The 25818-nt window shown below is 32.2% G+C and overlaps 1 protein-coding gene across 1 annotated transcript in view; it reads left to right on the top strand.

The window, feature by feature from the left end:
* Positions 1–25818, top strand: part of Ccdc178 (coiled-coil domain containing 178) — a 349129-nt gene that overhangs the window by 50920 nt on the left and 272391 nt on the right. The window contains exons 9-10 of the mRNA XM_076836870.2: positions 15920–16015; positions 16162–16298. Of these exons, the coding sequence (XP_076692985.1) occupies positions 15920–16015; positions 16162–16298 (233 nt within the window). The remainder of the gene's footprint in view (positions 1–15919; positions 16016–16161; positions 16299–25818) is intronic.

A 25818-nucleotide genomic window follows, 5' to 3' on the forward strand; every position in this document is an offset into this window, starting at 1 on the left:
GGAAATAATATACAATTCCTGTCTATGTACATTCCTACCTAGAAATAAAAGACCCCTTGACACTTTGTATTATAATACAAGACTCCTTAGTTGCATCTTATTATGATTTATTAACCCCAAGTTATCAATGGAGTTGGGCATATTTTAATAGTTTTTGATGATTATTTGCATTCCTTTTCCACAAAAAACTTGCTCATGGTTTTCTTCCATAGATTGAGTGACTTTTTATATTGTCTGAATTTTAAGAATTTGTTAAATACAATGGATACTAGACATTTTAAATGACATGTTAAAAATTTCTTTAGTTAATATTCTTTCATTTCTTTATGATAAATTCTGATAAAGGGGAGTTTAATTTTAATGTGTTATAAGTTGTAAATGCCTTAATTTTGAACTTTGTACTTTTATAAAACTTTTAAAGAAATTTCCCCCACCCTAAGTTTATAAAAATATCTTCTAGTATTTTATTATGAATGCAATTGAATTCTACTTTTTATTCTGCTTTTCGGTGAAGCTATAGTTGAGTGGTCAAAACTAAGTGATTTACCCTCTTACTCTATCTTTTGTTGACAAGTAAAGAAGTGATAAACTATTTCTAGAATTTTTGAAATGCATATTTCACTTGCTAGACGTGAAACATAAAATTAAATAATTAAATTAAATTAATTAATTAAATTGGATATAATTATGATGTGAAGTGAGATTCCAACTAATTTTTTTCTAATGTAGAAAACAAATTTTAATAATCTATGATGTGTTTTTCTTTATATTTGAATGCTCTTTATATTTTAATGTCTCTCACAGACATCAGGCTTCCATATTTGTGTGGATCTTTTTTTTTTCACTTTTTACATTATTCATTCTATTTGATCATCTTTGCCTCAACAGTCTATGTCTACATCACTAAACTTCTATAATGAATTTTATCATAATGGATTGTTCAATCTTGTATTTCTTAATGAGTTCTGTGACATTCTTGACTCTTGCTCTTCCATTTAAATTTCAGCATTATCTTGTCTATTTCCTTCAGAAAATTTGCTGGAATTTTGATTTAACTGCATTCATTTATGGATTATTTGGTGGGCGGGGGGATGAAATCATTATATTAGGGATTCCTAAATGCACCCATAATCTATCTCTTCATTTATTTATGTAGTTTTTCTAAGTTGCACTTAACCAATTTTCTTATAACTTAAGAGCATACAAACTCTTTGCAAAATCAGCCTGTGATTAGTCTTAGATAAATTAAATCTTCCGTCAAATTTTAGCTATTTTAAAATTAATTTTAATATAATTATGGCATGTTCACAAATGTGGTTTATATAACCCAAATTCTTTAAATTTATTAATAAAGGTTTACTTTGTATACTCATATATGGAAAATTTATATAAATAATTCATTAGGAGAAAACATTTTTTCTAATTTGGGGACATTCTTTTATGTGGGCTCATTTTGCCAGCTATACTAATTGTGCTATTTAAATCTTATGTTTCCTATTTATTTTCTTATTGATGTATCAGTTACTCTGAGAGCTATTTAGAATATTTCAGTAAGACACTGGATTTCTCTATAAATGTTTTCAGTTCATTTTTTTCATGTAATTTGAATACATGGTTTTTGATAAAATTAAGTTAAGGATGTTTGGAATTGAGCCTTTTCTCCCCCATTTGTGTATCTGTGTATGTGTGTGATGCTAAGGATCTAACTTAGGTGTTGCATAAATTTAGGCAAACACTCTACCACTGAGTTGAATTCTCATACCCCTGAGCTTATTTTTTTTAAATGCTTTTCTATTTATAAAATTTGAAGTTATAAATTACTAGAATATTTGCAATACATATTTCACTTACCAGATATGAATCATAATCAACACCTTTAACTCCTTCCTGGACAGTTTCAAGGATTGTATGATCCTTTCTGACATATATTTCATTTTCTACCATTTCATGTGTATTTGATTTGTTAGTTAATTTATTAAGATAGTTTATTATTAATTTACACAATAAATCTTTTTTCATATTTTTCCCCAAGATAAACATGTTTACTCTTTTCTAACTCCTTATGCTTATTAGACCTTTCTAGTTGGCCTTATTTTTTTCCACTATTTAATTATAACTTTTATTAACTTTTTTAAGAGAAAGTCTATATTTGAGATTCTCAAAATTTTTATCATTTATTTTTGTTTAAAAAAGTCTTTTCTTTGTTCTCATCCATGCAATGTAGAGAATATGCATGAGTAATATGAGAATAGCTGGTACCTCTAGATAGGTAATGGAAGAGAACCTAGTAATAGACAAGACTGAAAACACCAAACTTAAAAAGAAAAAAGTACTAAAGTAAAAAACACTGAACCGAAGTACTACAGGAGATGAGATGGGATCAGAGTTGCAAGAAACTGATTTTGGAACAGATACTATTACGAATCTTTCTGCAATTTGCCCTACCTTTCTCTACAGCCTCTCTCTTGCTACCCCTTTCCCTCTAACTCTGTATTCTCACTATCTGGCACAACTTGAAGACCCCAGAATGCACCACATGCTTTTTTTTTTTTCTTCCAGTTTTTCACAAACACTCTTCCCTCTGATTATAACATTTTTCTTTGTTATCCTCTCAGTCCGGCCACTGTCTTGGTTTAACTTAGAAAGCAGAAAATCCTTGTGGCAACCCTGTCTTCACTTTCTTTTGTCTGCTTTGAACTCTAATTGCACTCTGTTTACCCCAATATTCACACTTACAGCATCCTATTGAAAACAATGGTTGCTTGGTTAAGGACAAGAGATGCATTGTAATTTTTGTTTAATTTCTGGGTAATTTGCATTGTGCCTATAAGCAATAAATGCTGGTTAAGGAAGATAATATTTAATAAATAGAAGAAAAGGAAGAAAGAAGGAAGGGAGAAAAGAAGGATAAACTTGGGTCAGGTAAAGGGGGACCTGATCCTGGAAATGTCTTCCTGAGGGTGCATGTAGAACAGGGATGTTCACGTAAATTTTGATGAATTATGCATGTAGCTTTCCAAAATTCTTTCTGAGGTCTTACTATAAGCACCAGGGAAGTATAATACAGTCAATACAAGTTTCAAAAATATCATATAGTGTTATTAAGTATTTATAAACTCAGTTTTATGACCATGCTTAAATTTGTCATCTATGCAAATATCCTCATCAGCAAAATATTTTCAAAAGGGAAAAATTTATTTATTTACTAAGCCTACAGTCCTTTTTTAAAAAAATTTCATTGATCATCTCTAAAATGGCAAGTCTAGTCCTTCTTAATTTGATGTCAGAACAGTGTTATTTCTGATGAGAAATTGTGAGTGTATTCATAAAGTTACTAATATTTTTCAATTATATAAATCATTTGGGAGCTATCATACCTTCTAGGGAAGATGAGAACATGATGAAATTTAGATATATTAATTTTTTTCTGCACTGTGCTCATTATAAAAGCCTTTAAGCTACATTGTCAAAGAGCACATGTTAAACACTCAATTAAAAGCAATGATGTGCATTATTGCCATGCATTATTTTTTGGTATGCAATTGAAACTTCTGGTTCAAGAGAAAAATAAGATTTGTGCTGCCTAATTGCACATATAATTCAACTGATTTTTTAAATTTTCAAGGCATATTTTGCTTCCAATTTAGAGTCTTAACCTCATGAATATAGAGTTTTTTCTAATTTGTGTTATGCTTAGATCTATGAAAACATATTTTCCCCTTTTCATGTCTACAAACAGTAGCTTTGGTAACCCCTACAACACCTTAAAATTGGTTAAGTATTTTAAAGTAATGTCAAAATTAGGTTCATTTTAAATGTACAAGTATAGGCTTTTCTATATATATCTTTGTTTCTTTCTAGTCAATTTTCCCCACAGTTCAGAAATTTTTCAGAAAATAATTGTTATCTGAAACTCTTAGCTCTTTGTGGTACAAAAAATATACATCTACAATTTATTCTCTCACTTAATAAAATAATAAAAATGTCTTTAAAGATTTAAAAATACTTATGATTTTCATGTCATTAAACAAAATGACATAGACACACAAATTTATTTTTCATAATTTAATTTGCAGATAAAGGTAATAATTTATCTGCAAAGTAGATAAGTAGATAAGTAGACTCCTTTTGTATAGAAACTTGCATTTTCATAATTTTTGAATAATGTTTTTGTTACTAGAAAGCTGTTTTTTATGACTATCTACCTGCCTATATGCTGCTGTACAGTAGGAATCCTAACAGGGCAAATCGTTCATCCAACAGTGCCTTTTGTTTCATTTTTTTCCTCAATATATTTTAAATTAAACAATTTTCTTCTCAAAATATAAATGAAACATAATTATTATTAACAATTTACTAAATAGGAAACCTGCTTAGTTAGGCTGTGTGATTTTCTCACACAAAGCTAGTAAGTGGTAGAGCCAAATGCTAACCTAGTATTTTGGACTACAAAAATATTATTTTTTATACAGTATTCATATGTAATGTATGGATAAAATGTGATGACATATGTAAAAGTACATAGGACTAATTTTTATCATGGGATTTTGATCCCATTTTATGTTTATTTTATTATGTAGCATATGTGTAGATGATGTTAAATGAGATCTATGAAATTTGCTTTAATATTCTTTCTTTTTTCAAAATTTTATTTTTTCTTTTTAGTTATACATGACAGCAGAATCTATTCTGGTTTATTTATACAAACATGGAATATATCTTATTCTAATTAGGATCCCATTATTGTGGATGTATATGGTATGTTCTCTTAAAGAAGGGCTTAGTGTTTTCTAAATGCTGATTTCATATATGTGCTCTGTACCATATTAAAGATTATTAATTTACCAAGTTTTTAAAAGCTGTTTATTAGGAATTAATGTTGACTTATAGAAAAGACTTTGTGGGCATCTGTGAAGATGATTTTGTGAGTTTTTCATTTGACCTATTGCAATGATGTATTATGTTAATATTAAAACATTTTTAAATTCATTGGATGAACTCTGCTTGGTTATGGTTTATTGTTCTTTTAATTTACTGCTGAGTTTGATTTGGAAGTATTTTAAGATTTTGCATCCATATTCATAAGTGAGTCTGTATTTCAGCGTTCTTAATTTGTGTTATATTTGATAGATTTTCTTATAAGGATTATGTTAGCTTTATAAAATGAATTTTGAAGCTATCTTCATTTCCTATTACCCAAAGAATTAATACATATTTAGTAACTTTCTCCTTGAAAATCGAATAGAACATTTTGGTAAAAACATAGCTCTGGTGCATTTTTTTGTTGTTGTTTAAATTATTATTTTCTTTTTCATGTTTCATTTCATCACACGGTTGTGTGTTTTCGGGCCATATATTTCTTCTTGAAGATATCTTGTAATATTTTAATAACACAGGAAATAATCTATGGGGTTAAAATTTTTTAAAATATATTATCACAGTATGATATAGAAGCTCTTATACTTTTGCTGTACTGACTTCCTAATTGTCCAAATATATTTATTTTTACTTTTTACATTAGATTTTCAAGTTTTTAACTTGAATTTTTTTTAAAAAAGCTGTTTTTCGATTTACTAGTTCTGTAGTTTTCTGAACTATGTTAGTGTGTGCTTTTATGGTTATAATTTTCTTCTCTTTTTTTACGCTTATGTTTCTTTTTACAGTACAATTTTTGGGTTGAAGTCTTAATATATATGTGTGCATATGTGCATGTGGGAGTGTGTGTTCTCTGTCTAAGAGCTGTCATTGTAACTGTTGACATACTCAGTGTCTCTTTGAAAGAAATTTTTTTGTTCACAACCTCCAATGTCTCTCTTTATAGTCTCACTTAAGATCATTCCAGTCAGGCCTCCCCACCATACTCTACTGCAATTGTGGTTAGGAGAGTGTGTTTTCTTCCTTACAGCACTCATGAAATCTTATGGATTCATTACACAAACTGTGATCTAAAATTATTTTAAGGCATGTTTTGAATGGCAAAAATAATATTTATTACTTGAAGTTGAGTCTATACTCAAAGGAAAGTATTGGTCTATTATCTCACTATTTAGATATAATTGGATGTTTATGTTTTCAGTTTCAATTATTACTCACTTTCACAAAATAATATTGTGAAGAAAAAATACTGAAGGTTGAATTATAATATAGTGCCAGAAACACAGGTAATCCTACGCCTTATCCTTCTCCAAAGACTTAAATGATTTACTAGCATTTTCACATTTTTCAAAATTCTTAAAACTTTAACTGTGCTTTTCTCAATTTCTGAGGTGACAGTTTGATTCATGAAATGTATTGCCCTTCATAGTTTTCATCCTGTACAGTTATAAGAAACTTGTACTGGGGCTGCGGTTGTAGCTCAGTGGTAGAGCACCTGCCTAGCATGCGGTTTGATCCTCAGCACCACATAAAAGTGAAATAAATAAAATAAAGGTGTTGTGTCCATTTACAACTAAAAAATATAAATAAAAATATTTTTTTTAAAAAAAGAAACTTGTACTATTATCTGTGGAATGTATGGAAACTGGTTTAAAATACAAGAGCAGAGTTTGTATTGTGTCTACTCTTTACCCCTAATTCTATAAGTTTAGATGTCATTGGTACTAGCATTGTTTCTTTGAATCTAAATGACATTTTGAATAAAAAATTTTTGAATTAAAAATTCAACATTAAACATAACCAAAACCATAAAATGACTTTTGATAATAATATCATTTAAATTTAAAGGATATAATTTGATTTTATTTTATTTAGGATTTCATCTCATTTATGTAGGATTTCATTTCATTTGTTCCTTTCAAACAAATTTGTCTTAAGCAAACATGATCTGTATTATAAAAGAGATAGATTTTGGAAATTTTATAATTATTTGAGTGAAATAGCTTATTTCTATGAATAGTAATAAATAACACATATTTAAAATCACAGTTATTTTCTATGCATTTGGTGCCATATTATTAGCTCTTAGATAATTCTATCCATTATGATCTTGAAAATGTTATCTTTCTATGTTGTTCAGTAGATATCTTGTACTCTACTGTGCTTTTAGAGGTAATTCTTATTTATACATTATATACTATGAATTGGTAATATTCTTTAAAGGATAAATATGTTAAAAGATTGTAAATTTGATCATTTTCTAGTTGATGTGTTTGTTGTGTATATTACAGGAAAGAGCCTATATTCTGCCCATCAATTCTAAAATTTTAGTTATTATAATTTATAAATATTATTCAATTAATTTTAATTGAAGTTCCTTTTAGAGGGGTGAAAGTCACAATTACCTTCGACTACAAGTCCCCAGGAAATTCAAGGGTGTTGCATTTTTCAAGCACCTTGCTGTAGCTGAAAACAGGGAAGAGATTTTCTACAGAGATTAGTGAATCTGGCTTCAGACTAGAAGTGATCACATATTTATGTTTCAATCCTTGAGTGTGCATTTCTTATTTGTTTATTTAATTTTAAAAGATCCACATATAAAGATGTTGTGTCCCAAGACAGATTATACCCAGAGCTTCATCTACACCTGACTCAGATGAAGAGATTTTGGACATTAGCCACAAGAATGTTTGAATGAAAGTTTGGTTTTGGGGTTGAGATTTGTGCACCCTCTCAGTGGACATGAATGTATTTTGTGTGTGAGAGCAAAGTGGATCATGGGGTTCACGGGCAAACAGTAGTAGGCAGAATTTGGGCTCCCATGACATTTCCATTGGTGTCATGCTTCTAAACATACTAGGTTACATGACCATAGGGATTTTCCACACTTAAGTGAATTTAATACTCAGTGTCATTATATTGGGAAATTGTAATGGTAATTGTATGAGCCATTTAAAAGCAGAATTTTCTTTTGGTTGAGAACAGAAGAAATCAGAAATGTGGCAGAGGGCATAGTGAGAGAGTTCCAAAGCATGAAAAGCATTCAGCCAGCCATTGTCGACTTGAATGTAAGGAAGTCAATATAGAAACTTAAAAGAAAATGAAAATTAAGAATATTTTAAAAAGATTTTCTCATATAGCAAGGCATATTTTTGAGAAGTTTATTTCTAAATAATTATTTTGTGGAACTGCAATTGCGAATATCTCTTTCATTATTTCTTTTAAATGGTTATGTTTGTGTAAATGGAATCAGTAATGGTAATTACCATTATATGAGTATACTGATTCTTAAAATTATTTATGTTCATTTTATCTTTTTTTTTCTTAGATTTTCTAGGGATGCTGCCATAGAGACATTATTAGTCTTTCATTAATTTTTATGCCTTTAATTGTTATCTATTATCTAATTACTTTGGTTAATACTTCCAGTACAATATTAAATAGCAGTAGAAATAATTGGTATCCTTGCAAATGCCCTGCTCTTAATGGAATTGCTGCTGTTTTGTTTGATTTTGTTTTTCCCTTAAATAGAAAGCTGGCTTTAAAATTCAATATTTATTTTATTATACTTGTCGGCTTAATTTATTGAGTGGTTTTCCACATTGGGAGTAGAGATTGAGTATTGTGAAGAGTCTTTTCTACATCAAGGGAGATACCCATGTCATATTTTCTCTTAGTATCTATACAAGCAATGAAATGTTTTTAATGGATTTCTTAATTTGGATCTTGAATTGCTGGAATAAATGTCATCTGGCCATGTAGTCCCCCATCCTCTCTTAAACACATTCCAAATTACTTTTTTTTTTTTTTTTCAAAATGTCTCTGATGTAGGTCAACAATGATTTCCATGTTGCTAAGTTCAATCTCTTCCACATAGCACCTAACCAAGTTTATTATATCCTTATCTGGGAAGCTTTTCTTTCTTGATTTTCAGAACACACACTCCTCTTGCTTCTTCCTACATTTGTGGAAGCTTGTTCTCAGTTTCCTCTACTGGTTTCTCTATCTCCACAATCTTCAAACATCTGAGAACTCCAGTGCTGTCTTTTATAATAAGCTTTATACATCTAACTGCCATTTTTTATTAGGCTTTATAGTTATACATAGTAGTTAGGTTCATCCTGACAAGCTCATAAAGGCATAGAAATAAATTTCAGTTCGAAATTCCCCCTTTTGCTTTTCTCTTTTCCCTCTTATTTCCCCTCCCCTCTCCCATTCTCTTTCCTTTACTAGATCTTCCTTTTACTAGCTTATTAATTAGTATTTGATTGGTTCTTTATGTTATCTTCCTTTTCCCTTTTCTTTTACTCATGGCTTCTGCATATGAGAGAAGACATATATGACCTTTGAGTTTCTGAGTGTAGCTAATTTTACTTAGCATGGTATCCTTCATTTCCATCAATTTAGCAGCAAATGCCATAATTTCATTCTTTTTAATGGCTGAGTAGAACTTCATGTGTGTGTGTGTGTGTGTGTGTGTGTGTGTGTGTGTGTTACCAAGTTTTTAATCCATTCATCTATTGATTGGCATCTGGGTTGATGCCATAATTTAGCTATTGTGAATTGTGCTGCTATAAATATTGATGTGGCTGTGATGCTGTAGTATGCCTATTTTAGATCTTAGGAAAATACCAAGGAGTGGGTCATATGGTGGTTCCATCCCTAGAGTTTTTGAGGAATCTCCATTCTGCTTTCCAGAGTGATTGTATTAACCTGCAGTCCCACCAACAATTAACAAGTGTACCTTTTTCACCACAACCTTGCCAGCATTTATTGTTGTTCTTATTCCCAACTCTTACTTTCTACTTAGATATCTAGTGGTTATCTCCAGCTTGAAATTGAACTTCAGATATCTCACCTTTCCATAAGCTGCAGTTGTTTCCTATTTCAGTTTATGACAATTCAATCCTTTCAGCTTTTCAGACCAAGACATTTGAAATATGTGTTGTAATCATGTATTCATTTATTTTGCAAATTGCTGGGCAAAAAAAATGCATATGTTCAAGTTTGGTAGATAATGACAAAAAGCTTTCTTCACACCTTTTTCTACTCCCACCATCCTGTATTGGAGTTCAGTTTCAGATTAATACCATTATCTAAGATTATCTTTTATTTATTTGTAAACCTTTTAAAAAGTTCTTCCCACTGTGGCTTTAAATTGCATTTTCAGATGACTAATGGGCTTGAACATTCTTAAAGCAGTTATTTAAAATGTTATATAAAAACCTATCATGGAGAGGTTGGACTTCAATCCCTCCTTCATTTCTAGGTGGTACCTCCATGTCACATCTTTTGGCATTCTCTTGATTGATCGGAAAATAAATGAAAAGGGGTTAACTTGAGTGTTAATAATTCAATGGAGAGATTTAGAGGTTAAAGTGTTGAAAATATATGTAAAGGGCTTCAAATTCATTTAGAAATGCAGTATCATAATTTTAATAATTTGAAGTATTTATGATACTTCTGTGTTCACATTATATTCCAATTAACATGCAAATATTAAGAATATACTACTATGCAAGCACTGCTCTGGGAATTCCTTAATTTACTAAATAATTTATAAATGTGTGTGTGTGTGTGTGTGTGTGTGTGTGTGTGTATTCTTTCTCAGTGATAGAGTTGTGCATAACACTATTTTTCTGACACAGATGTTTTCATTCACAACTATTAGTAGTAATTTCCATTCTGTGACTGGTTCACCTGATTGATAACAATGAGATTGTGAGGACTAAGTGTTGCCTTTCTGAATTTAAAATAATTTCCTCTTAAATGTTAAATAACACATATACTAAGGCCAAAGATATAAAACAAAAAATATTTAGCTATAAATTTTATCTCTCTCTTTCTTTCCATTTTGGATCCCCCATGAAGTACCTATGTTACCAGAACAGTGTATCATCTTACATCCATTTTTCTATGCTTCTATAAATAGATGTATGCTAGGATGTATGTGTGTGTGTGTGTATGTGTGTGTGTGTGTGTACACACAAAATAAATCACATGAGTTTTTCTTTTATTTGGTTTTCACAAAAACAAAAATTTTGACCTACATATACATCAGTAAACTTGCTTTTCTATTTAAAAATACATTGTAAGTCTGCATCAAGAGAGTTAGATATTAAACCTAACACATTTTTTTTTAATAGCAAACACATGCTACACACTAGGTATGTGCCATAATATTAGTCAAGTGTAGTGCAGAAAAGAGAAATCCCTTTGTTTTAGGCTGAAGGGGATTTAGAGATTTCAACAAGTTTGCAAAACTGCAAGAGAGCTCTCATCTAGACTTCCAGGAATGTTTCCCAAATTGGTAAACATGTAAGCAATGGCTTCTGAGGTGGTTTCTTGACCTCTTAGCTCAAGGCTGCCTATGTTGAGTCCATCTCTGCTCCAAACATCAGGAAGCTAGGTTGTGAAAACTTGCCCATTGCCACTGTTGCCACATTGCCTCAACACTCAGCAGCTGGTGGATGGACACCAAAACTCAGCTGCAAAATATTCAGGTTCCATGACCTTACCTGCCAACAGGAAGAAAACAAACTAAGTACATGAAAACAAAAGCAACGCCAAATCAGGAAGATGCCCTGTACCTCAGTCCTACTTTCCATAATGCAGAAGTGTATGCCTCTTATTGGTTAAAAACAGTTTTTATCCTAAACCCTTTCATCAAATTGAACTGAGAACCGCACCTCCTTTCTTTCTTCCTGAATTCATATCTTTTTCCCATTCTTTTTCTCGGGGTTTAAATGAAAAGGAATGCACATTAGAAGGAAGGTGAATGTTGTTGTCAAGTTCTGATTTTTTTCTTTCTATGGGATAGATTCTTAAAAGTTGGACTGATAGGTTATAACTATAGTTTTCAAAATAGATAGGACTGATATATTTTTTTAAATATTTGTGTTATGTGTGTGTGTGTGTTTGTGGGTATTAGAAATGATACTGGTTTCTTTAATTTTTTTTCCAGCGCTGGTAGTATTTTTAAATTATATCAACCTAATGGTTGGGTTAACAAATACTACATTAATTTTCATTTTCCTGACTCATAGTAAATATTTTTTCCTTTTTAGTATCCATTCAGATTTCTTCATTTTTTTAATTGCAAAGATTACTATTCATAACTTACCATATAATGTTAAATATTCCAATGATTAGTGTTTTCAAAGTTGTGTGTGTGTTATTATTTATATTAGGAAAGGAATTAGCACATAATATCAGTGATTTCATGTATTTTATGGCTGAGGGAAGGGCTAAACTAATAGCACTTATCCCAAAGTCGAAGCTTTCGAGAATTACACATGCAGTGGTTAAGGTGTGCTCATAACTTCATTTAGGGAGCCTTCCACAAACATTTATCAGAGGGGTGGTGGTACATATCATTACTTTTGACCCTCAGGCACTGGAGTCTTCATGGTTAATTTTTATTCTTTCCACTGGAAAACACATTGGAAGCCCTCTTCTAGAGATTGACAGCTGTTTGATACCTGAACTATGTATAATTGTATGCATCATAGCTGCCACCTCTGAAGCTAGAAAGCACATTAGAAATTGGTATTGGGTCTATTCCTAATTTTCACCCTTCTATAGACCCAACCATGCATAAAGGGTAAAAGAGGATTTTAAGTGTAGAGGTAAATAGTGAAAAACATGATGGAATCAGTCACATGTCTTTATATAGATATGTACGTCACTGGAGATAATATCTTCTGTGTGAAATGAAAGACATGAGATGGAGTCGAGTTTTGGGAGCCTACACAGGCAATAAAGGGGAGTTTTCGGTCCAGGGAGACACACTGAGCCAGAGCAGGACCACTCTGCTCCTGAACAGAGAGGAAGGGACCAGCTTTTTCTCAAGTTGCTGGAATAGGCTAAGATCTGAGGTTTACCTTCTGTCGTGAGTGCGTGTTTTTCAAGGTACTTCTTGTTTGTGAAAGATACAAAGAAGTAGTTATTTATTTTATTCTTGGAAATATCCTGCCATCAATATTCTGGCTTTTTGAATACACCTGCCTTGTGATAAGATTGTCAAAATGTGGGAGAGAAGAAGGAAGAAAATGGGAAAAAATGCACCCCAATTGTTTTCCCATACTTTCTACATTGTTGTTTTTTTCTTTATCTTTCTTCCCTCAACTGAGATAATCTTACTTGACTCATCTTCAAGTTTGTTCATTGATTCTTTTGCCTACTCACACATGCTGTTAAGCACTATAGAAATTTTACTCTCGTTATTGTAGTTGTTCCATTATAAAAATTCTATTTGACTCTTTTTATAATTTCTATCAACTTATTTTGTATTTGTTGAAACACCATTTTAATGCTTTCCTTTAGTTCTTAAAGCATTTTCCTTTGGCTCTAAAGATATTAAAAATAGCAATGTCTAAGATTCATCTGGGACAGCTTCTACTAAATGCTTTTTTCTTCTCTATGGTCCTACTTGCTTGTTTGCATGTCTTATATATTTATTGTTGTTGGAAACTGGACACTTTAAATAACATAATGTGGTGACACTAGGCATCTGATTCTCATGCTTTCTCAGAGTTTGCTCCTGTTGGTGTTTACCAACGTTGCCAATTGTTTGTTTAGAGATCTTTCTAGGAGAATTCTGTAAAGTCTGTTTTCTGTAACCACCAAAGTCTCTTTGCAGCTTAGTGATTGGTTAATGATTGACAGTGATTCTCAAAATTCTGGAAACAAGAAGTCTCCCTGTCTTTGCTGGAAGGCTCTGTGTGTTTATTTAGACACCTTCAATACTCAACCAGGCAGCTCTCAACTTAGTTTTCACTTTCTACTTTTGGGGAGATCTAATCCACTCAGTTTTCACAGATGTATGAATGGTTCTGGTTTTGACACATCCTAGGTTCTGCAGCCCTCTGGGTTCCCGAGAATGTGTTGGAGCTTTACAAAGCTACTATGGACAGAATTCCCCAGCTTTAATTTTAACTTCGGAGATGACTCTATTGTTCGACTGTTTTCCATCGTCTCAAGTGGTCACAGAGTCAATTAATTGTCTTAAATATTTTGACAATCATACCCTGGGAAACATTTTCTTGGGGAAGACATTTTGCAAGGGGTGAGCCCTGCAAATGGAGTCCTACAAAACATAAATAAAAGCAAAAATAAACACAGAAGACAGGTCACCCAAGGAGAGTTCTTTGAGAACAGTGCTTTGAAGGCGCTCTGTTTTTGCTCCTCTGGTGACTTCCAAGTTCTAGTTTTCACCATAAATGCGGCTGTTAATTCTTCAAGGTTCCTCTAGAAATGAGAAAAGGATGAGGAGAAATTAAAACACCTCAAGACTCACTCTTCTTGCTAAGATTGGGTCATTTTTTTGTTGAATAAGAGCCTTTGGTTAATGTCCAGAATTCTGAGAGGGCTAATTTTGACTTATTTTTTTATTTTTTATTTTTTTGTCAGTTGTCTCATTACATTTATGAATGAACGAGAAGAGTGAGTTTCCTATTTTTCAATCTACTGTTTTCACTGATGTCCTTTTAAAGGACTAATTCTAAGAATGTCGGCCCTATATTTCACATTTCTCATGGTCTCATTTTTCCTTCACATGTTGTTTATGGTGTCTTTTACAACACAACTTTTATAAAATAAGTCAGCAAATATATCAACAGATCTCTTATTTTACTTGGCAAGGTGACTCTCCGTTAGCCAAAGATTACACAAGAAAACTCAGATTTATTCCTCTAATAATTTGTATTGTTTTGTGTTTGCCTTATTTACCCATTTGAAATTTGTTTTTGTTATCATGTGAAGTAGGTGTGAGGCAGAGAGCATTTTGTATTTTTTAAAAACGGATTCCATGTTATTATAGCCACATTAATTAAATAAATTTTCTCCCACTGAACTCAGACACTACCTTTAAAAATGTTAATTCAGATATATTTCTGGTCCCTAGTGTTCCATAGGATCCTTATTTATTAAAAAGACAAAAATAAAAACTATTGCAATATAGTGGTATTATAGGACATTTTAATATCTGGTAGCAAGTTTTCAACTTTAATTTCATTTTCAGATACCTCATAACTATTCATTCATATCCCTTTTTCTTCCATAAAAATTTCATTTTATGCAATTGATAAGAGAATACTTTATCTATTATATTTTTATATTAATTTTAAGAGAATTGACATTATATTCTATTAAAACATTCCACAACACACTATTCTTTTCTTTGGATCTTGATGAAGTCTTTTTATAAGAGATTTTATTGTCTTTATATGGGTGCTGTTTTTTTTAAAAAATGTATTCCCAAATATTTTATATTTTTAACAAAACTTCTATTATTAGTATATTTTGAAAAGATTATTACTCTTATAAATAAAGCTATTAATTTCCTCATCTTTGTATCCAGTAATTTTAAAAATATCATTTACCATAGTTTTACATAGAATGTTCTGTTTCCCTAGGTATCTAATCCTAATATCTGAAGTTGAAAGATATATTATCTATTCATTTATTATTTTAGAAGCAATATTTGATTTTATTATCTAATTGTGATTAATCTTTCACAAAATGTGATTAATTATGGTGGTCATAAAAGATACTGTGGTTTTATTCTTGAATTTAATAAGCATGCATTCAGCATTTTATAATTTATTTGGATATTTGTTGATTCTTTATATTTGAGTATTTTTTTCTTTTACTAGCCTAAAAATTATGAAAATTAGATAGTGAATTTATCAAATGGTTATTTTGCAAAGTATTAATGATCATGCTATTTTCTCCTTTAATGTGTCAATGTTGTGAATTATGGTTCAAAATTTTCTGATATTTTTAAATTTTTATATAGCCAAAACATAGTCTGTATTTTCATGATTAATTGTACACTTGAAAATCAGACTTTAGACTTGGTTTGTTATATTTTTAGCAGAATCTCCTATCCATTTTCAAATCGAAGCAGTCTGTTAGTGTTATTTTATTTTATTCAATATCAATTGAGTTTTGGAATCTATATAAGATAAAGTATAATCTATTTCTCACTACATAAAAATAGGGGAGTATCCACAACTAATTTATTTTCTGTGCATTTTTTTAGCTCTCAGATTTGAAACAACTTTATGAGGACCAGAGTTTGAAGCAAAATGGATATCAACAGCAGTATGTGGAAGTACTCAATAAGTTTTATGCCTCAGTAAGTTGACCTTTTCCTGCTTCCTAGCAGAGCTCCACTCTCTATTCTCAAATATTGGCTCTTGTAATTAAGATTTTTATTACATATATATTTTCCTTTTTTGATTATTAAACATGTATAAATGATTCTTTCATTTTTTTTTTAAGAAAAGTACATGGAATATTGAACTTTCTAACTTGAAAAAAGACTTTTCAGAGATTTCAATAGCACATTCTCAAGCAGCAGAAGAAAGGAGTAGACTTTTACTTGATTTGGACAACATAGCAAAGGAAATCAATGTCAGGTAATTCTGCAAGTAATTTTTTTTTAAACAGGATACTCAATAAGTAAAACACCCTAAACCTCTCCTGTTTGTGTCCTTAGGGTCATAGGCAGTGTTTTTATTCCTCGTTTTCTTTAATTTTATTTGTTTCTATTCCAAATTCTACGTTTTAATCACTATAAATCCCTTTAAAAGAAGCCAAAAGAATGAAAAATGATCTTACAAGAACTTTAACACACTCTCCTCTCTCCTGCATTGGGCTTATCCTTTTCTACTAAAGATACTTTAAACTAAAAAATGTCTGCTAAAGCTTAGGACAATCCTCCATTTCCCCTGAAACTATGACACTAATTTTTCTTGATGCAGACATGTGTTTTCTTGTCTCCTCTCTCTAATCCGAACTTCATATTAAACTTACCAACATGCTATCCACAGGCTGAAATTATTTTTAATCGGTCTACATCACAATCCCACCAGCAATCTAGAATAAGCTTTCTTGCATGAAAATGAAAATGAATGTAGTATTTGTTAATCCAACCATTAGGTTGATATAATTTAAAAATACTACCACCTCTGGAAAAAAAATGAAGAAATCAGCATTATTTCTAATACAAACACACACACACACACACACACACACACAAAACACAAATATTTTAAAAAATATTTCAGTCCTATCTATTTTGAAAATTATAGTTAGTTCTAACCTATCAATCCAACTTTTAAGAATCTATCCCATAGAAAGAAAAAATCAGAACATGACAACAACATTCACCTTCTTTCTAAGGTGCGTTCCTTTTTATTGAAACCTGAGAAAAAGAATGGGAAAAAGGTAGGAATTCAGGAAGAAAGAAACCCGTCTATATGCCGTCATTGTGCTTCCTTTCTAATCCATTATCTCTATTTTGGGGTGGATAGTCTTTTCCTTTTCTTAAACAATATAGTTCACTTCCATTTCTGCATTAATTTAGTAGAGATGAAGAGATAAAGCCATTCCTCTATATATCCCATAAGGTCCTGAGAGTAGGCAGAGTTGTGCCTGGCTCACCCTTATTATTTTGTTCCGATAGTGGTTTTACTTCAATATTTCCTACTTGTCACATTTGTTTTTCAGTCCACATAGCATTTTTATGGTGTTTTCTCTCCTAGAATATTTTTGCAGCTCTTTCTACATAATCACTACTTACCCATAAGATTGCAGCTCAGGAGTGAGTTCTGGGAAGCCATTTAAAAAAATATATATTTTTGGTTCTAATTAGTTATAAAAGACAGTAGAATGTATCTTGACATATCATACATACATGGAATATAACCTCTCATACTTCTGGTTGTACATGATGTGGAATTATGCTGGTTGTGTATTCATATATGAACATAGGAAAGTTATGTCCAATTCACTCTCCTGTCTTTCTCATTCCCATCCTCCTTCCCTTGCCTCCACCTTGCCCTGTCTAATCCAGTGAACCTTCCCACCCCTCCACCTCCATCTATTAAGAGTCAGCATTCGCCTATCAGAGAGAACATTTGGCCTTTGGTTTTGAGGGATTGACTTATTTCACTTAGCATAATAAGTGAAATTAATTAAAAATTATTTTTTCCATCCATTTACCAGCAAATGTCAAAATTTCATTTTTCTTTAAGGATGAATAATATTACCTTATGTATATTACCACATTTTCTTTATTCATTCATCTGTTGAAAGGCACCTAGGTTGGTTCCATAGTCTAGCTATTGTGAATTGAGTTGCTATAAACACTGATATGGCTGCGTCACTGTAGTATGCTGATTTTAAGTCCTTTGGGTGTATGCTGAGGTGTGTGATAGCTGGGTCAAATGGTGATTCCATTCCAATTTTTCTAAGTAATCTCCATACTGTTTTTCAGAGTGGTTGCACCAATTTGCAGTCCCACCAGCAATGTATGAGTTTGCCTTTTCCCCACATCCTCACCCACATTTATTTTATTACCTGTATTCTTGATAATTGCCATTCTGACTGGAGCAAGATGAAATCTCAATTTTAATTTGAATTTCTCTAATTGCTAATGATATTGAGCATTTTTTTCATATATTTGTTGACAGTCATATTTCTTCTTCAGTTCCTTTATCCATTTATTGATTAGTTTCATTTTTTGTTGTTGTTGATGTTTGTTTGTTTGTTTTGTTTTGGTGCTAAGGTTTTTGGGTTCTTTATATATCCTGGAGATTAATGCTCTGAGGTGCAGGTGGCAAAGATTTTCTTCCATTCTGTAGGCTCTCTCTTCTTGTTCTTGATTGCTTCCATTGCTGTGAAGAAGCTTTTTAGTTTGATACCATCCCATTTATTGATTCTTGATTTTACTTCAGGAGTCTTGTTGAGGAAGCTGGTTCCTAAGCTGACATGATAGAGAGTTGGGCCTACTTTTTCTTCTAGTAGGTGCAGGGTCTCTGGTCTAATGCCTGAGTCCTTGATGTTTTGCGCAGGGTGATAGATCGGGCTCTAATTTCATTTTGTTACATATGGATTTCCAGTTTTCCCAGTACCATTTGTTGAAGCTGTTTTTTTCTCCAATGTATGTTTACGGTGCCTTTGTTTAGTATGAAATAACTGTATTTATGTGGATTTGTCTCTGTGTCTTATGTTCTGCACCATTGGTCTTCATATCTGTTTTGGTGCCAATACCATGCTGTTTTTGTTACTATAGCTCTGTAGTATAATTTAAGGTTTGGTATTGTGATTCCTCCTGCTTCACTTTTATCATGGGAAGCCATTCTTGACTTTATGAGAAATAGAAAGTCCAGTGATCCATTTTTAGTATACAGTATTTGGCCTTAAATATAAAATTACTTGGGATGTAAGAAAAGCAGCTAGAGGGGAGACCAGAGTGGAAAATTATAAACAGTTAACACTGGAGTCTGATAAAGGGACTGGCTTGACCAATAGAGATAAACCCACATATGCTAAGATGCATTCACACCAAGAAGATCTTCCAGCCACAGGAGAACAAAGGAAGGTGGAGACAAGTAAAGGCATATTTCTTTAAATAATCTAATAATAATCTAATAATCTAATTAGATTATTTCTTTAAATAATCTAATAAGAGTAAAACCTAGATGACTATTCAGGAAGATTGTGCACCCCAAGGTACCCAGCCAATGAGGAACCACGAGAAGGACCGTGTGCACTGGGGGATAAAATGTTGACTGTCACTGCTCTGCACACCCAGACATCGCAGAGCTTGCAAGACCATCAGTAAAAAGCCTCACTTTCTCTGTACCTTTTTAGTCCATTCTTTGGGTGTGGGCAGGTGAGTGTGTTTCTCACTACTACCCAGTGAAATCTGGCATATTCATGTGTGGCACACCTGTGTCTTTCCTCCATATCTCTTTTCATGTTTGCGATTGTGTGTTGTGTGAATTTGATTGATCTCTGTCTCATCATCGGGCACACACACTACGCTATCCATAACTGAGTGTTGAAAGGAGGGAAGGGGATGAACAGGAAAGGGGCTCATCATCTTTGTGTAAAAAAAATGAGTTAGTTTCTTGGCTATTGTTTTACCATCGGAACTGACAGAATAGAACTATTGGTTGAACTTATCGTATATTAAATACATTTTTAAAAAAAGAAAGAAAAAGAACAATTTTTTTTCAAAAGGATAGCCTAAAATTGTAGTTGGGAATATTATTACAAACTAGAAAAAGAAAGAAAGGAAGGGAGGGAGGGAGGGAGGGAGGAATGAAGAAAGGAAGGAAGGAAGGAAGGAAGGAAGGAAGGAAGGAAGGAAGGAAGGAAGGAAGGAAGGAAGGGCAAGCTGAAGAGTGAGTGAGCCAGGAGGAGCCGCCTCTGGGGGATGAGCAAGAATATACAGAAGTTAGCATTTATAGGATTGTCTTGAAGCAACAAATAACCTTTAAGATTTGTAAGCAAATCTTAGTGGCTTGCAAGTACGAAAGTATTTCTTGCCCACATAGCAAGTTAGCTGTGTCTCCGATGTCTGTGCCTCATGTCATTTCTTCTGAGATCTAGAATGGAGATTTGGATACTTGTAGGCATGTGGTTCTGGTATTATAGGGAAAAGTACACTAATGAGATCACTCAATGGCTTCTACAATATCCATAGAAAGGGGATAGTTGTCACTTCTTCTGACATTCCATTGAAATGAAGAAAGTCACATGGTCTGGTCTTATGGTCACCAGGGTGAGAAATCTAATTCTCTTAAGAGACAGTGAATAATTGGAAACACAACAGTGATCTATGACATGCAGTGGGAGTGTAGACTTGGTAATAGGGAAGGATTTGCATGGGATGCATCTTGATGGCCCAGATAACACCATAAGACGTCATTAGTTTTATTTGCTTTTCTTCTAAATCTGCTAAGTCATTTTATGACCCCATGTTTGACACAATAATGAAAGCTTACCTTTTATCTCTTCAATGTCGTATCAGCAGGTGTGTCATAATTGGCAGTTTTTGCTACATACTTCTGCATCTTACTCTTCTAGCCCGTGCTTTTGCTACCTTTTTGACTTGGTTGCTACACTGTGTATTGTCCATTTTCTTCAAATAACTATTTGCAAAATATCTCTGAGTCCTGTAATAAAGTCTAGCTAATATTTGCCAACTTATATTTATGAATGGGGCTCTAGTTTTCCAACTTGTATACTCTCAAGACTCTGTTTTTGTTTTTCAAATAATGACTTTTAGAAAAGCTTCATTTTACTAAACTTTGCAATTCCTTCAAGGCAGTAGTGTCTTCTATGATCAACTTAGCACTCTGATTATAGTGCATATTTGTTGCTCAAAAGTTGGAAAATACAACTGTAATGCATTCTGCTGTCGTGTATTTAAAAAAATAAAATCAATAAAAAAAGTTGGAAAATACAAAAGAAGTACAAGAAGAGATTGAAATCCTAAAATCACTTTAATACATAGAGATGTTACTGTTACTGCTTTTTTTTTATTCTTAATGAGCAGTTGATGTTTAATGTTCTGTTTTTTATTCTCAACATGAGAATAAAAAAATTTTATTCTCATAAAAATGAGAATAATAAAATTTTTGTCACATTATAATATGAATTTCATATACATCATGTAAATATCTGTATAAGTGTATTATATGAATAGACTATGACTAATGTAATAATTATTCTAATTTAGGTTGTTTTTATTTTTGAATCTTGTAAATATCATTATGGTGAATTTTTTTCTTCTGAATTCTTTCTCAGCATGGCAGCTATTTTCAATTTAAAATAGGTTTATAAAAGTAGATTGGCAATGATACTTTTAAAACTCTTAATACATCTCCCAAACTACTTTGCAGAAGCTTGTCCTTCTTTGCACCTGTGCTAACAGTGAGTGCTACTGTAGTTTTAAATAAATCGGTTTCCCCATGAGAAATGAAAAGTTATATTCTCATTATTGTTTTAAACTCCATTTCTTTAATTACTACTGAGATTGAATATTTATATTCTCCCTTGAATTCTCTTTTTATAAATAATTCTTGCATGTTTCCAAGGAAGAAATAAAGAGCTCAAGTTCCCAAGAGGCAGAGTAAGCACAGCTGGAATTTGAAACCTGACTTTCTACATTCATATTCAAATTTTTTTCACTTTTTTCAATTTTTCAAACAATTTAATCTGACTTCAATTTAACTGAAATAATGTTCAAATGTGCTTGACATATTAGCCTAGTGATAACAATTACTAAAAAAAATAGTAAATTTAATGTTAAAATTGTTTTTAAAACATCAGAGCACAGATAAAAATAAGCCACAATTTTGGTGTGGCTGGAGCTTTAGACCCAATGCATGATCTGACTTGTGTGTCTGTGTGGTGTGCATATTGCATTTTTATGTGGCAGGCAGGCAGGAGCAACCACTAAAGCTAGGGAGTCATGCATCAGATAATGAATCATCTTGACATGTTTGGACTCAGTGGAGAGCTATAGAAATCCTCCAAAGAAGCCATATACACAGGATTCTTTTCTCATGATGTCATTATAGTGGTAATTGGATGAGTCAAGATTTGTTTGATTGTTTTGGTAGTGGTAGAAAATAAAATGAAAAAAATGAATAGAGGAGGAAAAGAAAAATTGGAAGTAAAATGTTGGTATGTTTGGTTGGTAATTATAGATGGCATGATACAAGTGTCAATGCCTAGAAATTACTGAGATTTATGGGTTTAAGATTGTGATAAGAGGTTCATGGAGATATTTATTAGATGTCAATTGCAGGAGCTTCTTAAATTGTCCAGCAAGCATTTTCACGTTTATCCCTTTTATCTGTTTCTCAAAATTTGAATTTTCAGGAGATGGAAATTTTGTAGAGTAAATTATACCACTAGGCCACTTATCAGTATAACATAATGTTCCCCCAATACATACTGGGGCAGAATTAAGAAATGTAGTAAATAACTTTCATCAATTTTACTCATTAGCCTACAGTTTGGTTGGTCATGAAATCACTAATACGTCTGTAGAAACATGATAGGAAAAAAACTTATTCCTTAGGAAATTAACAGAAAGTATAACTAAAAAGATATGTCATACATAGGGAGTTGGACCCTTCTATAAAAAGGCACCCTATATGATTAAAGTTTCCTTTTAAAAATGGGAGTTGGGTGATGTATCAAAAATTGGAACATGATAATGATTTAAAAATAAAATATATTGATAATATATATGATAAAAAGTAAAATTCTAAAGTTAATTAAATATTTAAAAAGTGAAGCTCTAGGGAGCTGGGGATATAGCTCACTTGGTAGAGTGCTTGCCTTGCATGCATAAGGCCCTGGGTTCAATCCCCAGCAACACACACACACACACACACACATACACAAAGCTCTAACCAAATTAATTAAAAACTTTATTGATTATAACTAAACTCCTGATGTAACATTGTACTATAATAAGCTGTCACCAAGGTAGTTATAAAGTGACTATTTATGGGGATAAAGAGCTCTATAGTGTATTTAAATGTGAAAAAAGATTATATAAATATTAAACTCAGCACTATTGGTCACTTTAGAGAGAGCTCGAAAAATGGAACCTCAATAGGTACCAACAGCAATCAATTTGAAATAAAATTTTAAAAGATACCTCTTGCAGTATGTTTGAAAATATCAAATTCAAAAAGAAAGTTTCTTCAGGAGGTATATAATAACTCCACATAGAACGACATAGAATACTATATAATATTATTTCATTATTGAGGCAAATTGAAGAAGATGCAAATCAATGGGGGATACGTCTTAGTCAAAGATTGAAACACTTGCTATTGTAGCAAACAGTTTCTTCACAAATGTGTTTGTGTATGTGTGTGTGTATGCATTAACTGAAAACTGATTCTAAATTATATATGGAAAATCAAAGACATCAATATTCAAGGAACTTTTGAAGAGAGACTGAGCTTCAGAAATTATACTATCATTTTTCAAAAATTATAATAAACCTCCATATGTAAAATGACTTGTTATTCTTGCAAGGATAGATAAATAGATCAGTGAACTGAATAGAAAGTCCAGAATCAGATCCATATGTGTATATTCAGTTGCTTTATGGCAAATGTACTACTTGAGTGCAGCAGAGAGTGAAGGACCTCTCTAATAGTGGTACCCCTCCTGTGGAGAACCATAGACATCCACCCTGTGGATTAGCAAGGGATCCCTACTGTGTCGGCTTTTTGTCACTGTGACCAGTACCTTAAATTAACATTGTAAAGGAGCAAAGATATATTTTGGTTCATAGTTTCTGAGGTTTCAATCTATGGTTGGCCAGTTCCATTGCTGTGGCCCTGAAGAGGAGGCAGAAAACCATGGCAGAAAGGTGTGGCAGAGGAAAGCAGCTCACCTGGTGGCAGCCGAGGAGCAGAGAGAGAAAGTGAGCAGGAAAAAAAAAAAAAAAACCAGAGACAAAAACATAGGCCCTAAGGGCACACCCCCAACATCTACTCCCTTCTCTCACCTCTGACATTTTCTGCCATCTCCATTCAAATTATGAATCCCTCAATGAATTGACCCACAGAGGAGATCATGATCAAATCATTTCCTAAGAGCTCCCCTCCTGCTGCATTGGGGACCAGGTCTTCAACACAGGATGCTTTGGGGACATTACAGATTGAAACCATAACACCTACCTGTCACCACAAACAAAAATATGTTTTGAGGAAGGCAAAGTTTCAAACACCATCGTGAAGTGTTCGAATAACCATGCCATTAAGCCAATGAAAAGGAAAATCACAGACTGATCAAAAATATTTATAATACATATTTTTGAAAAGATAAATTAATAAGCCAATAAATCAATAAATAAAATTTGATACATAATAAGTTATAAATACAATGCATAATACTAAATTAAAAATACAATAAGAGCAAAAAATAATTAAAAACCAATAAAGAAAAAGCAAGTAATTCAAAAAATGAGCAAAATCTTGAAAAAGAAGATAACCAAATGGACAATAATAATGGAAAAATCTTTGATTTCAGTCATCAGGAAATGTAAACTCAAACCAGCAAGGAGATACCATTACTTTTCTTAACAACTAAAATGCAGTGACTCAATATTTAGATTTGACAGGAAAGTAGAAGAACAGGAGCTCTCAAATACTGGGAGTAGGAGTGGAATTTTGTACAACAAAGTAAAAAGACAATTTACAATCTACACCTAGGTATATACTCCATGGTAATTCATACATATGTCCATCAAAAGTCATTTATGGTTCATACCTGTAATCCCATTGGCTGGGGAAGCTGAGGCAGAGGATTGTGAGTTCATAGCCAGCGTTAACAAAAGTGAGGCACTAAGCAACTCAGTGAGACCCTGTCTCCAAATAAAATACAAAACAGGGCTGGGGATGGCTTAATGGTTGAGTGACCCTGAGTTCAATCCCTAGTACACTCCCCACCCCTAAAAAAGTCGCTTATGAGAATGTTCATAGCACTATTATTTTCATAACTAGAAAATATTTAACATCAAGAATAGAATGAGTATATAAAATATCACTTAGTCATTCACAGTAATACTCTGCAACAAGAGAATGAACAGATTTCAGCTTCATACAAACTTGTACGAATCTTTTAAACATTATATTGAGCAAAAGAAGACAAAATAACAGCATGTACCATATGATCCTATTCAGTAACAGGCACAATTTCATGATGGCCACACAAGTCAGGACTGCATTTCCTATTGGGTGGTAGTTACTATGTGAGCACACACCAAGGGCTCAGCTGGCCATGCTCAGTTACTTTTTTTTAAATCTGAAGTAGAATGGTACTGACATATTCATTTGAAAATAGATTGAGCTGGACTTTTTGGTTTTAAACTTTTCTGTAAATATTCCTATTTTAATAAATTATTGCTTTAAAACAAAAATTAAATTTCATAAAATATTAGTTCAATCCACCTACAATGTATTATTCTCTTATTGAATTTATATTATACCCGGATAGTAAAGTAGGTTCTAAAGTTCATATATACCTATAGTTGAAACTTCCTGACTTTCCTGAGTCCCCAAGGAAACAAACAATTATTACAGAAGTGATACTTTCTAAGAGGACTAA

The sequence above is a fragment of the Callospermophilus lateralis genome, chromosome 17 (assembly GCF_048772815.1).
Source record: "Callospermophilus lateralis isolate mCalLat2 chromosome 17, mCalLat2.hap1, whole genome shotgun sequence".
NCBI classification, from domain to species: Eukaryota; Metazoa; Chordata; class Mammalia; order Rodentia; family Sciuridae; genus Callospermophilus; species Callospermophilus lateralis.